The 17,715-nt window shown below is 40.5% G+C and overlaps 1 protein-coding gene across 20 annotated transcripts in view; it reads right to left on the minus strand.

The window, feature by feature from the left end:
• The window catches only part of PUM1 (pumilio RNA binding family member 1), a 136,613-nt gene that overhangs the window by 55,766 nt on the left and 63,132 nt on the right, over nucleotides 1-17,715 (minus strand). For 11 of the 20 annotated variants that reach the window (XM_004740958.3, XM_004740955.3, XM_004740954.3 and 8 more), the window contains exons 4-7: nucleotides 14,192-14,300; nucleotides 13,041-13,219; nucleotides 3,755-3,921; nucleotides 1,468-1,738 (exon numbers count right to left, since the gene is read on the minus strand). In XM_004740958.3, the coding sequence (XP_004741015.1) occupies nucleotides 1,468-1,738; nucleotides 3,755-3,921; nucleotides 13,041-13,219; nucleotides 14,192-14,300 (726 nt within the window). The remainder of the gene's footprint in view (nucleotides 1-1,467; nucleotides 1,739-3,754; nucleotides 3,922-13,040; nucleotides 13,220-14,191; nucleotides 14,301-17,715) is intronic. The other 9 variants (XM_004740962.3, XM_013046740.2, XM_045064087.1 and 6 more) reach the window with 5 other exon arrangements.

Below are 17,715 nucleotides of genomic sequence, written 5' to 3' on the forward strand. Positions count from 1 at the left end.
TCTCAGGGTTGTAAGTTCAAGTCCCACATTGGGCTCCACACTGAATGTAGAGCCTACTTTAAAAAGGAAAAAAAAAAAAGTAGACTACACTCAGAAACCTCAGTTTAGACAGAGAATTACCACACTCCTATCCTAAGCTCAGCAAGCTTAAGTCTATGTGGTAACAGTGTCCCCTACATAGCTGAAGTCTAATCTATTTTCAGCACCTGAGGTAATTTCTGGCTTCACTCAAATCTGTTGTTTTGAGGATTCACTGTGAAGGGGGGCAAAACAGTGAAAGAAGAGAAAAAGCACAAGAAAATCATTCTTCCGGAGAGACGGCACATCTATTGGGAGCCACAGGGAGAGTAGTGGACACTTAGAATTTACTCTCTCTAGAAAAAGAGTTTTGTTAATTAAACCTAACAGATCCACCTGATATTACCAGAGCACACATTTCACATCATCCCTTAAAGGGATTTCCTTTTATAAACTTTATTAATATTACTATTACTGTTATTAGGATTCTTATTAATATTAAATGGTTAGCTTTATCATCAAAATTCATTTAAAATCAACTATTTATGAGAACAACAAAGGAACAGACCATACATCAATTTCTCCCACAGACATAGAATTTCTAATCAACAAAATGAGATTTTAACCTTTCAGGCCCACAGGTCTGAATTTATGTTCCAGTCCAAAATTAATGACTATCAGAAATTCATGGCCCATCAAAGTGCTTCCAGCCACAAGAGAGATCTTGTGGTACCTGACAAGATGGGGAAGCTACCTGCCCCCTTTTATAATTCAGACAGCTGGGGGGTTTTTACTTAAAAAAAAATTAAACAGAGGGATCAGTAAACCCCAGAGTTAGGCATACCATGCCCTTAAAACCAAAATGCACACATATAATGTCTTCCAAGGATTTATGAAGAAAAGAAAGAGTCACATAATTTCACTGTAGAGATGTACACTGAGTGATTTGTGTTTTTCCCCTACTCATATTTTAACTCTTGGGTGGCAGGTATGTTTGTTAGCTATAGTTACTCACTTAATTAAAAGACATGACTAATAAGATAACTTCATACTGGACTCTCGCCATCAGTAGGTAACGGAGTTTACCATTTTAAAAACAAAACCAACAGCATCACAATCTTATTAATCTTCAGAGAGATCAATTCAGCATCCAAGAGGACTGTGTCACAAGAGGGAACACCACCTCACCCAACCGCCCAGGCCCTGGGGTGACAGAGGAGCCAAAGGAAGTACATGTGGAACACAGTGCTCTCTTGCCCATACTCATGGGAATCCGCCTCTGGAGGGAAAAGTACAGAGGCTTTGTGTGCCCACCTCACTGTCGGATTAAGAATGGCTACTATAGCCTATAAAAACGCCACCCTCCTCCCTCCCCCCCATTCTTAGTCACTTGCATCACGTGCTAGCTGGAGGAGAGCAGAGAGAGTGACAGAGAGACACACACAGTACCTGTTGTTGAGAATTGTAGTCAAAAAGTCCCACAGTTGCTGCTGCTGAGTCCACAGGTACCTGCGTGCCTGAATAATCAAACTGAAGAGGCTCCATGCCCACATGTTCCATGGGGTCCAAGGGGACACTCTGGGACTCCATGTTGGAGAAATCCTCCACAGGCTTGGCACCATTGGTGCTGGTCAGCTGGGCTAAGCCCTCAGAACCATTCTGGTTTGGACCCAGAAGATCCACTTCATTAGCAGAGTTCTGGCAATTACCAGGGGTACGGCTAAACAGAGAAAGTAGAGGGCATTAAACCTTATTTTGAGCGGGGAGGGACACTACAGCAACCCCAGTTTAAAGATGATGTCCTTGAACACACTTTATCATCAACATAACTTAAAACTATTTCTACAGAACAACCAGAGACACTTTACGGTGCTTTGTATGTTATATCCTCTAAAACAACTCTTCTGTTGCTTGCCTTCCCACCACAACCCACCCTGTAAATTCACATTAACTAGTATTAATTTACAATCCCTTTAACCAAAGGGACCAGATTTGAGGAACAATGAATGAACTGGAGAAAAAAAACACTGCCTGTGGCAACCATGCAAACAAGTCCCAAAATGCAGGTAGTAAACCACAGCCCCTCCCCCCAAAGTAACACCTACTCTCTAAACAGAGAATCAATGGAAAAAGTAGGTTCTGGGGGAAATTCCATATATGAGAATGATTCTATTTTAAAAAAACCTTTTTTACAGGTGAAAAAAACTTTTAAGTATTATCTTGGTACTACTGTTCAGTGCTAAACCTGTCTCCCATTTTCCTCTTCTAAGAAACTAGAAGCAAAGCCATTACAAAACAGTACAAAATAAATTCATTATCTAGTAGATGTCCCTGCTGAGGAGACAACTCTAAGAATTAAAAGTAGTGTGACAGTATCATTCATCATCCAAACCAGGATACTCCTAAGAGCAAAAAAAGGGACACTGTTAATAAATATTCTAGGACATGGCAGAAAGGAGTACTGCCTCCGGTGACCCAGGACATAGGATCTCCCTATGTAAAAGGACTGCAGGACAGTGTAATTTCAAATCAGAGTAATACAGAACACTGTTACATTCTAGTAAGGGGAGCGTAGCCTATGACTGCACTCTGTGCCCTTCAGTCCTAAAAGAAAGCCTACAGCTGGGACAAATTACAGCTACTGCTGGCCTACCAACACCGTGGCCTACCAACACCGCCCCGCCAGAAGTCAAACGCTACCAACCCCTGCTACGGGCTACCTGAGGTTCAGGACGGAAAGGCTACCACTTCATCTGAAAGACGTTAGGTAAGTGGTTGTTACTCTGTACCTCAAATTCTGTAATTCTTTATACTCACAAGGTTAACAAAGTAAATTAGGAATATTGAACAACTGAATGTTGTTCTGCATGCGATGATCCAAAATGAATTTTAATTTTGGCCTCAGAGGGTTATCAGGATCAGAGAGATAAGTGTGTGTGTTCAGACACACATATACTAGCTTTAGACTAACATTAAATTATTCAAAATCAAATCCTCTATCTGTATATCACTGACCAAGGACTTTTACATTTTTAAAATTATAGACCATCACTAAAGGTTACCTACATAAATGAAGAATAATGCCAAGTGTAGAAGACAAATGTGCAACATCATCTGCAAAGTGTGCGTATTGCATTATAGGGTAAAACCTTCAAAGCAATCATGACCAGAGATGGAATGAGAGCATCCATGGAAGGGAGAGGACTAAGAACAAGTCATGTAAGCTGCACCTCTGGTTCTTCAAACTGAAGAAAATGATACTGACCCACCTACCTCCCAAGGAGTTTAAGAGTCTCAAATAAAATAATGCATAGGTTTTCAACTGTTTCTCTCCACACGAACATGCCAGAGAGAGGGGACACGCTTCCATTAGTGACCATGGTTACTCCCAAGCTAGTGATTTGGGAGAAATATAGGGAAAGCCCCCAAGGCACCTATGCCAAGTGATTTTGATATTTGAGAATCACTAAAATATTTATAGAATCATTCTGCAAATAATAGAGCCCTACAGAAATGCAAAACTCTATTGTTTTGGCAAAGCACCAGGAACTGAAGGCTCTTAGAAGTTCCACCTTGCCAGTAGTAAATTTACAGTCTTGTGGTATGGCCTGCACTGGACCCAATTCTTAAAAAGGACAAATAAGGAGGGGGGGGACCCCTAAAATCCAAATAAAACTAAACCAAAACAAAAACCCATTGCCCCCATTCAAAAGTCAGAAGTGTAAAACATACAAACCTAAAATCTTTGACGTCTGCATCAATCCCATTCTGCACTGGCAAACCATTGGTCTTGTCCATCACATCACCCTCCTCCTTCAAATCTCCTAGCTTATCTCCATCAAACGCACCCTTGTTCTTCTTGTCACCTTTGTCGTTTTCATCACTGTCTGCATCCCTTGGGCCCTGTTTAAAAAATAGCTTCAGCTTCACTAATCATCATCAACTAACAATAGTGGGCAACCACTGTGGACACGAGACTACACTAAATGCTAATTAAAACAGGGTAGTGTCCGTGCCCTTTCAAGACATTACAATCTAATTAACAGACAACACAGAGGCAGGAACACTGCAGAAAGTCTTGCCAAATGGGGGAGACAGACATACAATTATGTTACAGAGTTTAGGACAGTCTTACCATACCCAATGTCCCTCCATCCCATTTTTTCCTTTCTACCTGAAGCCCAGCCACAACTCTACATCTCTTGGTCCCACCTCTCTACTTCCAAATCTAACTCTATACAGTAGCACAACTTCTAGTTAAGCCCCAGGTATGGCAGCTAACAGTACAGTTGGAAAGTGATAAGCCTACAAAAAGAATTTCCTACTTCACAACTGCCTGTGTAAACTCCCTTACTTCTGAGTACTGAGCTAAGTGTGGTCTGACATCATTCCAATTCAATTACCCTCCACTTTACCTTGGGACACAGGCCCTGCCAAGTTGTATCACCTACCACCACCCCAGCTCTACTCTCCATCTCAGGGCTTTACTGCATCAGTAATTCACCCATCATCTTTTACTTTGTTTCTAATCCTTCAAAATATGTTATATCGAACTGTGAAATTCTTTCAAAAGTACTCTTAAGTGCTTATCTGTTGTCTTTCCCTCTCTGGCTGCCCCATACCAGTATACAGGAAAGCCCCTTTGGCTGGATCGCTGATGCAGCAGACTTTGTCTCTGAAGTGTTTCAAACTACAAAGACTGAAAGATTAGACCTAAAGAATTGTTTTGGTGCCAAGTACACCGATGCCTTCTCTTCTAAGGAAATAAGGTCTGTCCCCTCTTGCCAACATCTTACATTAAGACCGTGACATACAAAGCAAATGTGCCTTAATTTCCAAAAGGAAAAGAAGATCTGGTAGAGTAACTTGACATGGTTCACAGAGCTTTGTAGAATCCTATCAAATGGTAAGTAACCTTTGCTTTTATAAAACTGGAGAGAGGCAACCTTGCTTGTCCTCACCATTGACTTCTGGACCAAATTAAAGCTCGTGGCAAAAGGCAAGAACCAGTGAGAGAAAAAGATGAGAGCTACTTCACAGCATTTCCAGTCACCACAACCAAATTTCACTTGGGTAGGGGAGGATCATAATAGAGGCTGGAGCAGAGACACTCCATTGTGAATACACAGGCCAGTGATGCAAAATAAACAGATGTTCTCAGGGCAGTACCCAGAGATCTCTGGCCCAGAAAAGGTAACTCAAGAATCTTGACATTCTTAGAGTTTTCACCTGTCGGTTGTTAGCCCATTTTACTTTCAAAATTATTCTCTGTTCAAGACACAGAAAAAGACTTCATGGCTAATGTGAACTAAGGAACACACCCAAGAAGGAACAAAGAAAGGATACACAACTTTGTTTCATGTCGCATCAAGATGGCAAACTACTGTTCTGGCAGCCACTGAGATGTGACCTTCACAGCATCGAAGTGTAAGACTGCTACTGGTTCAAGAGGAGTGAATGACAGCCAACTGAGCACCAAAGCGAGATCCTAAAGTAGAGATGGGAATGGAATAAGATCCTAAAGACAGAGATCTTTGAAAACGTCTGAAGACAATAGCTCCCTCCTACTGCAAAGGTAAAACTGACAAAAACCGTGTATTCACTTTCATATTCCAACACTGAGTGTAGTGCTTGGCAGAAGTTCAAAAACTATGACAAAGTAAACTGAAATGACCAAAAAAATCCTGAAAAACTGAACCACTAAAATTAGAAGGATCCTCCCACTGTCTTTATCATAAGAGTCCAGGAGGTAATGACAGGGTCTAGATAACAAACAACTCTGCCTGCATTAGCCACTATTAATGTCAGTAACGAAAGTATTAATTAGAAGGATAATCCCACTGACACACCTAAGTAATCTTCCATAAATCTACAAATCAAGTCACCGACCCAGAAGGAGCATCCCAGCTCCAATTTCTCATCAGCAGTTCCAAAGGTCTGCAAGCAAAAACAGGAAGGAAATGGGATAAAGAAGCAGCAGGAAGTGTCACCAACAAGCGAGAAGGCTGATGACAGGGGAGACTCACTCGCCAAATCAACAAACATTTTGCAGAAGCTCTCCTGAGTGACCCTTTGGAAGAGCTTGTGAAGAAGCTGCTGGGCTGACTCTAAGAGGACTGTTCTGGAAACAGTCCCTGATACTTAACTTTCTTCACTATACTGCCAAGGACCAGATTTTCAAAGGAATCCCTAGGATGGGCTGTTTTTCATCCTTATTGTACAGTCTATCCCTATAAAACATAGCTTCCTGGTTTTCTGCTATAAATTCCTCAGAACAGCAGGTTCCTTCTATCTGAAGGTGAGGGAGCCTAACGGAGGCTTCCATACCTTGATCTGGATAGTCACTGGGTGTATTCATTTTGTAGAAACACACACAGATGAACATTTATGACTTAAACACTTTTCAGCACACAGGTCATATTTCAGTAAAAAGTTTACTTAAGAGAAAAAAGTTGAGTAAATCAACAATAGCCCTAAATAAAAATGGCTGACAAGTCTGATTTTTAAGTGATACCAAGAGCAGAATGGAAAGACTTTTTGTCAAAAGTCAGAGAGTAAAAGAGAATACAGGGTTCAGAATCATAAAAAGGGTCTCTCAGAAATGTGAACACCCTAGAGAGGGAAGAGGGATAGAAATGGTCTGGTATATTTTACAGGATTTTTACAAATGTTTTTAATATTTAAGATAAGGATAGGTATTCATAGCTATGTGGTCTTGAAGAAAGAGCTAAACCAGACTGCACAGAACCAACATTCTATCTCAACTGCTGACACGTACTAGCAAAGGTTATTGACAGGTCATGAAATCCGAGCCTGAGTTCTCTCATCTATAGCACAGGGATAACTTTGTTTACAACAGAGTAGTTATGAAATGATGCATATACAAAGGATTTGTGAAGTATAAATCATATTATACAAAAGCAATATGATAATTAGTAAAAGCTAAGCACTGGGATGGTATTTCTTCTGTAACGTTATCCAAGATATCAAGATTAAACCTCTTAAATGGCCAATTAAGTGGTTTAACTCTACTAGAAGTATATAGCCAATCTGGCCCTCCCAGGGTTATCATTTTCATAGTGCAGTGGTTGTATGGTTAGTGCTGAGCATCACAATCTTTTTAAAATTTACAAGTGTCTGGGCTCACACCCAGAGATTCTGATTTAATTGGTCTGCAGAAGCTCCCACAAGTATTATAAAAGGCTTCTCCTCCAGCAACTCTCATAAGCACTCACAAATGACAACTGCTGTAATTAAGTCCAACATAAGCATTATAAAGGCAGGGTTTTTGTTGGGCTTTTTCGTCATGCATTCCCTAGTACATAATAGTACTGAAAGTCTATTAGCTAAATAAAAAAGAAAGATGGATTAATAGCATATTTTTATTGTGGGCTTCCTTTAAATGAATGTTAACCCAAACCTGTACTCACATACAAGCTTCAGTGAGTGTTCAAAATGCACATGGCCAAGCCCCATCAAAATCTCAAGAGTGGGGCCAAGAATGGTTCTGAGAGATCCCCTGTCTACACTGAGGCACAAGGCTATATTCCACTGCAAGACAGCAAAGAACTGAGAGAAGAGCAGAAAGAGAGAAGAACCTTCTATTATGGAGAGTAGAGTCCATCCACTTATAGATCAGCTTCCTCAAAAGCCTCACAGAACAGGAGGAATATTTCAGAGAGTATCTATTAATTCTGAATGAGTCAGAGAAATGAGAATTTAATTTCTCCTCTTACTGCAGTGATCTTACCCACAAGGCTCCACAGAGCAAGTCATAGTCAATGAGATTAGTAATTTTCCTCCCTTCTTTCTAAAAAAGACTATTTTGCGTATTTGAAATTAGAACAAAGTTTGAATCCAGGCCCTACCACTTCCCTTCTAAGCCTCATTTTTCACTACTATCAACTCACAGGGACAACAGTATCAAAGGGTTGTTTCAAGGAGTTAATAAGGCAATTCATGAAAGTGAAATTCTTTTAAAAAAAAATTCTTAAAAGTGCTCATTACTCCACTTTCACATTTTTTTCCTGTCTTTTTCAGAGACATCCAGCCCCCACTCTCTCAAAACCTCAAAATTGCTAGATATCTTATGTCTCTCCCCTGGGAAAAAACTTACGGCTCTGATCATTAGACCCTTTGTAGCACTGATTTCCGTGAAGTATGTGTGCAGAACTGAGCCATGACCAACTACCACATTTCATCAAATCATCAATTCATGAAACATAAATTTATGAAATTTATGAAACATCATTTTATGTCCTGCTAAAAAGGAAATGCTGGCAATTAAACTATGATATACTACCATTTGAAAGATGCATCCCATTTTCAAAATGAACAAAGTGGGGAGGTATACACTTTAGAAAGAGTGGAACACAGACTATCCCAGGCACTGTGTACATCATCACCTAACTGCAGGTGTACAGAAAGGTAAGGAGAGTGTTCCCCTCTGCTGTGGTAACCACCAGACCCAGGAGGAAGTAAAAAACAAAAAACGTATCTTGACCATGCAGAATATTATTTGTTATTAGAGACGAAAAACAAAACAAGTTTTCTAAAAGTCATCTGGTGCTTTTTAAACTTTTTACCTAGTCAGTAGTTAAAAGCTTGACATTATAAAGTAAAGCATGTAGAATTCTTGCTTGAGGGAAGCTCAAATCTGGAGGGGCTCTACCCTACAGCTGAAGTTTCTGAATGTGATCCATGGTCTTCTGGTAATTTAATCTTCCGAGAAGATTACGTATCTTTCAAAACTTCAGTGTGCATGCAAATCACCTAAGGCTCTTGGCAAAATGCAGGTTTTGATTCAACAGAGCTGGGGCTGAGTTGGAGATTCTGAACTGGTAATATATAATAAGCAGCCAGGCAGTGATAATGCTACTGGCCCATGGACTTTGTGGAGGAAGATTCTGTAAGGTTTACAAAGCACTTTCATATACTGGGCACCCAGGTGGCTCAATCACTTAAGCGTCTGCTTTTAGCTCAGATCGTGATCTCAGGGTCCTGGGACTGAGCCCCACATCGGCCTCCCTGCTCAACAGTGAGTCTGCTTTCTCCCTTTTCTCCTATGATCCCCCTCGCTCTCACTCCCTCTCAAATAAGTAAATAAAAATCTTCAAAAAAATAAAAGGCACTGTCACATATATTACACATCCACATGAATTAGACTTTGTGTGTTTTCATTTACTCCATTTCACAGATGAGAAAATTAAGTTGCAGTTGAAATTCAAACCCCTGACTTCTAAATGTTTTACACTGCACATAGCACTGGTTACCTAAAACAAATGCGGGGAAGACTAGAAAAACCAGTTACCAAGTTTTGTGACCCAAATGCTAGGAGTGTGCATGCCTCCTTTCAGGTCAGAAAGCAGCCAGTCTCTACGTACAAGTAGAAAGGCGTGCCAAAGGTTATTTTCTCTAAAAAATCTTTCCGCTGCAAGGTTAAGGTGATCTTCACCTAAAATTTAAGTGGACTTCTCATTTCCCTAGGCACCATAAACCACAAAGGTAGAAATTATGATCCACTCTTCTGACCGGCTGGACTCTGATCTATCTCAAGGTTGGCTGGAATTCCAAAAGACAAACAGCAGGATCCTTTGATGGTATATTTCACTCAGTGGCCTCACAATACAGTAGTCACATGTGGTTTTATAACCACTCTGAGCCATGCTTTGTTGGGGGAGGGGGGAATGTCTTATTCTAGAAATAAATAAAATAAAGTATATGAAAAGAATATTTTCAAGACTTGACAGACTCTGACTTAACTGGTATTCTGAATCTTCCTATTGTTCTGAAAACTGCCACCCTGAAGTTTTTGATTCATATGTAGAAAAATACCAAAATTTTACAGTGGGTGCTAAGAACAAAATACTACTCTAGGATTCTTACTGTCAGCTTGAAAGTAATCTCATCACAGAAGCTGAAGTACTCAACTGAGTCCATTTGTACAATCAAAATGAACTTAAGAAAGCTCAGGAAAGCTAGACAAAGAGTTAAATACCTTCATTAAAGCTGTAAGCAAGAAACCACCTTACTGAAAGTGGAAAATCACTGTAGAATGAGTAGCTTACTTTAGTCCTAAACCACCTCTAACTGAAAAGTTATTAGTCAGAGTCTGGATTATCTGTTGTCAGTACCCAAGATGGCCCCTTAAGTGCTTGCTTGAAATCTACATTCATTACACCATCAGAGATGATGCTTTCAGCTCTTGGAATTAAAATGGAGACTCTTCACGGTTTACTGCAGGTACAGCATCCAAAGTAAAAATACCTGAGCTCTGACCCATACACCACCAATTGCCACTTTAGAACAATTATCTACAAAGCAGCAGATATTCTCTCTTCCCTGGCCTCTGAACTCAATACTTTCAATGACAGACTAGATTTTTTTTAAAAGGCAGGGGGAGGGTCATCTTTTCCAAGAAGATGCCTGCATACCATGACAACCAACAAGTGATTCAGGTTTCCGTGACCAGAGCTTTGGTCAAATGTCATCTAACAGGCAGAGCAAAGCCAGGCCATAAGGTTGATAAAGGAGGTCACTGATCCTCAGGCCTCCATCCACCAAAAGACTGGACATGCAATGTGGTAGCCTGATGTCACCTCCTGGGTAACCCTTTAGATGCAACTCAAGTCAAAAGACACCACAGTATTTCATTACCCACAATCTGCCTTCTGAGAAGAAGTTGGAACACAGATTTGGAGAAGTTTCATCTTCATGCAAACCTCAGAAGCACAGTAAATTATCTGATTATGAGAGTTCAATTTTCCAACCTCTTAACCTTCTGAGATCTCAAACTCCTCTGGTGACAATACTGTACAAGAGCTAAAAATTACCAGTCTCTTAGGACAACCAAGGATGAAAGCCATCTTTACAAAATGAAAAGCAAGACAATGAAAGCAAAAGATAACGCACTCTATCATAAGATTGACTGCCAAAGTAATTGCTTAAAAGAGAGAAGCAGGCAAAAATAATAATAATTCAGTCCCAGTGTTTTATCTTTCTCCTAATTCCAATTATTTTTCTGCCTGCTTATAAACTTTAAAGTAATCCAGGCATGAGCCTCCTGGCTAATACCCAAGGATTAGAAAATGGTCACATGCATGGCAGAGAACTCATGGCAAGAGTCATACAGGTTCCAACTCACCACACCACACTGACAACTTACCTACATACAATACTGACTTTTCTTCCACAATAAATAACTAGAAGTTATACACAGAAATTAGCAGGCAGCACTTCCTCTGAGAAATCTGCGCTCATGAGATGGGTAGTGTGAGGACAGAAAAAGAGGCGAACCAGGGATATGGTGAAAGAGGAGGAGTAACACCATCCTTCCCATGGGACAAGAAGAAAATGATCACTTTACCCAAATCCATTCCTCACATCCGAAGGGTATATCTTACTGTTCCCAAGCAATCTCTCGGGAAGGTTCAAATAAAGAAGGGCTCTCCCTTGCTGATCTGACCTATGTATGTATTTGCAGTGTCAAAAGACACAGAAGCAATCAGGTCAGCTTTGGAATGACTAGTACTCAAGATTCAAGACAAAAGCCCCAGTTCAGTCCTTGATCCTCCTAAGAGTCATTATAAAAATAAAAGATCCTCTTCTGGCTTAATTCCTCACACCAAATTTCTAGGTGTGAAATTGGGAGAAATCCAATGCACCTTCTTAGAGAAGTTCATCTTTTCTGGTTTTCCTGTGCAATTAAAAGCTCCAGTCATATGGGAAGTGTCAATGGCAGCTGAAGCATCATCTTTGGCATGCCTAGAAGAAAGCTAACTCCATATGGATTCCAGTTACCTTAAACATCACCTGTTCTCATGCCAACCAAGTCAACATTCATTTAAGGTCCACTAACATATGATGGAACTGTACTTAACACTTGAGGAAGCTGCAACAAGAATGAACTCCTGCTATTCTGAAGAAGTTTCAGGTAGAATGAAGAAAAGAGGAATAAGCTTTTGACACCTAGCAACAGAAACAAAAATACTGACAGACATAAAAATACTGACAACCAATACTCTAAGGTAACATAAGACAGTTATGGAGGCAAAATGATTAATACAATTTGGGGGAAAGAAAGTCTTTTCTATGACTGCCAACAAAAAGGATTAGCTGAAAAAGACTTCACAGAGAAAGGATTTTGAAAAGGTCCAAAGCAAGCCAAGTCAGGAGGTAAAGAGGAAGACAGATTCAGGCTGCATCAGGCTGTGTCTCAGGCTGTGTCCTGACTACCACATGGAATACAAAACCAGGCAGAAAACACAAAATAAGGAAGATTCAAATGGAAATACATCGTCACACTTTCCACATCTAGAGAGCTGATGACAAGAAAGGAGTTTTGAGAAAGAAAGGCTATCAAAGATGCTTGAGGAAAACATCTTGAGGAAGACTTACATGGGAAGAGGCTAGGGGCAGACAAGCTGCTTTGGCAAAAACTGAGCATCAGAGAGGTCAAATGGTGATGAGTCCAAAAAAAAAATTTATATATATATATATTACACACAGATCTGGAATTAACGGAACTTTGAATTTCCTAACAGGCAAGGTATAAGAGGCAAAGCTGTTCAAAGAGGGCCAAAGACTATACCATAATTAAACAAAGCAACCAAGAACGATCCTACGTACCTGATCCACTCTAAGGATTATTACGAACTGGCAAATCACTGCTCTCAGATCTATTTCCTATTGACTCCCAACTTCAGCTTTCTTATTTTAATTCCTTCTCTTTTTTTTTTTTTTTTTGAACTATAAATGTCTTCTGATAGACCAATGAACTGAGAACTAGATATCAGTTCTACCTCACATTATCAATGTATCCCCCCCAAAACATCACGTCTTTGTTTTGTAAAAGTTCAGTTTGCATCCCCTACTGTGTTTGCTGGCACCTAATTGCAACAGAAGTGTTTTAAAATACACTGTAATTAGTGCTGTGAATATCTAAGGAAACTAAACAGGCATGTTTTGCTTTAGGGGGGTAAAAAAAAGAGAGATATAGGAACAAGTTCCTCAAGCCAACTTACAAATCCTCCTTTTCTTAGACAGGAATCGCCCGGGGATGAGCTCAACACATACTCCACCATGCTAACGCCTAGTCCCCCACTCTCCGACCGTGGGGACAGTACAGAATTGACCTCACTGTTCACATGGAAACTCTGACCAGGTCTTCTCTGCACCATGATTGGCTGGGAAACTGAATGATCTACAAAAAAGATACACAAGCATGATACAGTGCAGCCAGAGGCTCAAACAAATTATGAGTGATGTCTCATGGATAAACCAATGACTGGGAATCAGGAAGCCTGCCATGGTCAGGTGAGCCAAAACCTCCTACTGTGTTTTTCTCTAAGTATAAAATTCTACATAAACTAAGGAGAACGGAACATACTCCTCATATATCCGGACAGCAGAGCAAGACAGCAGTTCACATAACTGGTTTATCTAGCTATAGTGGGTAAACTGTTTATCCCTTTCAAGTAGCAGAATTTCTTTTTAATATATTTTATTTGTAATATTACTAAAACAATATGTGATTTTACTGCCCTTTTTAAAACCAACAACATAATTTGATATTTTCTGATGACTCACTGTCATCTGAGGTTCCATTTTTACCCTGCGCTGTAACAAAGCACATCGGCTTCTGGGTGTGGGTCTCCTTCCTCCCTAGCCTCTGTTCTTTCCTTCTGCTGTCAGTGTGTGCCTCTACAGGTTCTCCCCAACCCTCCTCAGGGGTAGTCTGTCAGAAGAGCATCCGTGCCCAGTGACTTGATTTGGTCCCAACCACATTTACAAATAAATCATCCCATACACAGTACACAGGGGAGCAAGGGGAGGAAAAAGAAACATGAACTTCAAATGGCAGGCATGGATTTTCTAATTCCAAGTATGCTGACAGCAGTACAGAACAAGAAGTTATAGCTGAAATTATGGTCATTTCAAATAAGACCACTCCCCTGCAGCTAACACTTCAATAAAATATTGAAGATTTGATTTTTTGTTAATTATGTTTTAATAAATTACATCATATAAGCTCCTTCATGGCAATTATACTACAGGACAGGACATTGCTTGACATGCTTATGTCACTGATGTGAAATTCATGACTTGCCAATTGCTGAGGAAAGGAGCTCTAAGACAGGCATAAATCACAGTACAGATGCTAGATCTAGATTACCTGATGTTCCCCAGGCACTGTCTCGCCATTGATCACCCAGGAATATTCCTTTTGGTCCATCTTTGCTGGATTCATCTGTTTCCCAAAACTTTTTACCTGGCAAGAGCTGCTGCAAATTAAAAATAATAGACGCTTTTAAAGAATTCATAAAGGATGAAAGTACAGCAGTCAACACTTTCTTTTAGACAAGGGTACTGCAGATGCTCATGTGTCCTGAAGGTCTTTACTCACGGTGTTCTGACTACACAGACTGTATATTGGGTAAAAGTCACAGAGAGGCCTAAGGCAAGGAGGGACCACAGATCAACCCACCACAGTAGAGGCTCAGCTTAAATATCTAGAATCATTCACTTAACCTATGCCAAGATTTTTAATGGGGGGTGGGAAGGGAAGGGAGTTATGTGAGACCCATTAGCTAAATGCTTGCTAAGAAGACTCCTTTTGAAACAGAAAGTACCTACAATTACTAAAATACTACTTCTGCCTTCATGTCTACTAACTGGCCATACAAAGTCACTCAAGCTGGGGCAGGAACTCAGACCCCAGCTATGGAATGCTAGAGGCAAAACTCCCCTCCTTCACACACAGAGATTGTATTCACCAAAAACACTCATTACCAGAAAGAGAAAACAAACAGAAAACTTCCCAACCACAACATAAACCTATTCCAAGATTCTGGAAAGGCAGACAAGCTATTTCCCCATTCCTGGAAGGGAAATAAAATCTCCTAACCTCAATTAAGTTTAACAAAACTTAGTGATGCCATTATAGTGACTTCACAAAACATTCCATGCTTCATAGACATGTACACACCCCACTGGCCCTAAACCAGTATGAGAACTTTAAACGAGCTATGACCAAGGAAATGGAAAGTACCCTTCAAGTAAAACCCAATACAGTGTGCACAAGACCAAAAGCATTAGTGACCAGGGTTACAAAGTGAAATTCCACTAGACTTCCATCCCTCTTCATTCTGGACATCAGCTTTACTCACTAAAATGTCCCCCTTATCACTTCTACGTATGTTTTCATTTCAGCTACTAACAATAAGACAAGAAATTCAGAACTTTGAAATCATACTTAGTAACTGCTTTTAAGCATAAAAGGCGGCACCTAGAAAGCTGAATTTCTCAGAGGAATAGAACCAAAAACCAGAAAGCAAAGCCATTTGCTCTCCTCCTTGACAATGAAAATTTACCTTTCCAATTTATACCCCAATGATAAGGGAGAAATAACTCTGCCCTCACTAAAATCAAATCTTGGCTTTCCAAATCTGGATCATGGGTTTCTTAGCATAATTCCAATCTAGCTCTATAAATCTATCTGGTAGGCCTGGGTTAAAACCTGCTCAAAGCAGTGTCCCACACACTTTTTGACCCCTCATTTGTTACTTTCTAATTCAGTAAGATCATGATGAAAGACACTTATGGTCTGACATTTAGTAAACACAGGTTTACTTGAAGATACGCAGTTATAAGCAGTCACTTTCCAGTGAGCCTCTTGGATTCATTCTCTGAGGGAAACAAGGACAGAAATGGTCTATGAACTTGAAGGGATGAGGGCTGGGGGAAGGGAGGAAAGGGGGAGAGAGAGAGAGCTAAACAGTGGGGTCAGGAACCAGTGGGGTCAGGAACAAGTGGGGTCAGGAAGTGAAGGCCTAGGTAACTTTGATGTGTCCTAGGACAAACTGCTGAACTGTCCTGAGCCTCATTCTCTCTGTACTGTTGAAGGAAATAATTTCCAGTTTGTGATGATTAGAGATCGTGTTGATGAGTGCCAAGCATGATGCCCACCACATAGCAGATTCTCAATAAATGTATTCAGTGGCATCATACCAAGGAAAAATAGCTGTAAATCACAGAAGGGACACTGAAAAATTAATGTGAATTACCCAAGTACAATTCAAGAATTCTTGTTTTTAAACTTCCTTTTCTTTTAGTCTCAAAAATGCCCTCTCGCAAGATTATAAATATTTCCCTACTGGTTGTATCTTTTCCAACTAAAATTGTGGTTTTTCTCCTGTATGTGTAGGGACTGTAAATAAATAGGACAAACTTCTCCTGTGTGTACAAGAAAGAATGTCGGCTGAAGGGACACCTCACTTGGTGAATTTTCATATAAAAATGGATGTTCTCCATAAAATAAAGAAAAGAGAGCACAGGAGATCAAAATATATTCAATATGGCGCTCATCCCTCTCCAAATTTGTCAATTTTGGAAATCTCTGTCAAATTTGGAAATCCTTCCTGAAAGCTCAAGGAAAAACTTCCTCAGGTACCAGTCTCCATATGCAAATACAGTCTGTCTAGAATTTGTCAAACTGTTTACTGACTGAAAGCAGCAGCCCTTGAACTCAAGGCTTCAAAAATGACTTCTAGAATTCTGTCACCTTTCACTGTAGTTTGCCAGGCTGTCATAACATGCAAAGCCAGCAAAAGCAGGTGAACATGTAAGCAAGACTGGTTCTGAGTCAAAGTCTCTCAAAAGAGATCAACAGCACAACAAACGTTTAGAAAGGTGCTAAAAAGTGAAGATTCTACTTCAAAGTAGTAACCGGTGCAACAAGTCTCAAAGGAATACACACCAAAAACCCCAAGACCCTAATCAGATACTGAAAGGCAACCCTATCTCCCACTATTAATCATTAGAATAAATATAAATCCTACACAGATGGTAGAAAGCAGCGGCAAGTACTAGAAAGCCACATGCTTTGGCAAAGTAGTAGTGAGGTGGTCAAGAAACTATTATCAATGAAAACAGCTTGGACTGAAGGGGCAAGTGCATAAGAGATAAAGAAAAATGGAAGGAAGGTGCTAGCATGCCAATTCTGGGAAGGAGAAAGGCGGAACCTTTCCAAGAGTGTTCTGCGAAAGGGAGGAAAATTTAAATACCGACCCCAGGCACATAGGCAAAGACAGAAGCAAATGTAGCAAAGCTCTTCTGAGTCTGGATATTTTACAGAACCTAGCATTTCTCACGTTCCTCTAAAACATCCCCATCCCCACCTCTCACTTGTGTGGTAAGCAGCATCAGAAAGGACTCCTGTTTCTGGCCCTCATGCCCTTATGTAATCCCCTTCCCTTTACTGTGAACTCGTTCCTCAGGAGTAACACATGGCAGGAGTGATGACATATCACTTTCAAGACTATCTTACAAAAAACTGACTGTCTTATTTCTTTTTCTCGCCCTCTTGCGTTCAACTCTCTCTTGCCCTCTTGCTTGCTCACTTTGATGAAGCTTCCTGCTATGTTGTGACCTGCCCTGCAGAGAGATTCACATGGCAAAAAACCAAGCGAGGTCATGGGACATCAACTCACTAGGAACTGAGGCCCTCTGTCCAACAACCTGTGAGGAGCTTAATCCTGACATAACCTCAAGAGTGAGCTGGGAAGCAGAGCCTTCCCCAGTTGCACTCTGAGATGACTTGCAGCCCCAGCTGGAATCCTGAGTGCAGGGTGTGGGAGACCCTGAAACAGAGGATCTTTCGAAGCCATGACTGGGTGACCTACAGAAACTATAGGTGGA

The sequence above is a fragment of the Mustela putorius genome, unplaced genomic scaffold (assembly GCF_011764305.1).
Source record: "Mustela putorius furo isolate JIRA1106 unplaced genomic scaffold, ASM1176430v1.1 tig00003853_pilon_pilon_pilon, whole genome shotgun sequence".
Lineage (NCBI taxonomy): Eukaryota > Metazoa > Chordata > Mammalia > Carnivora > Mustelidae > Mustela > Mustela putorius.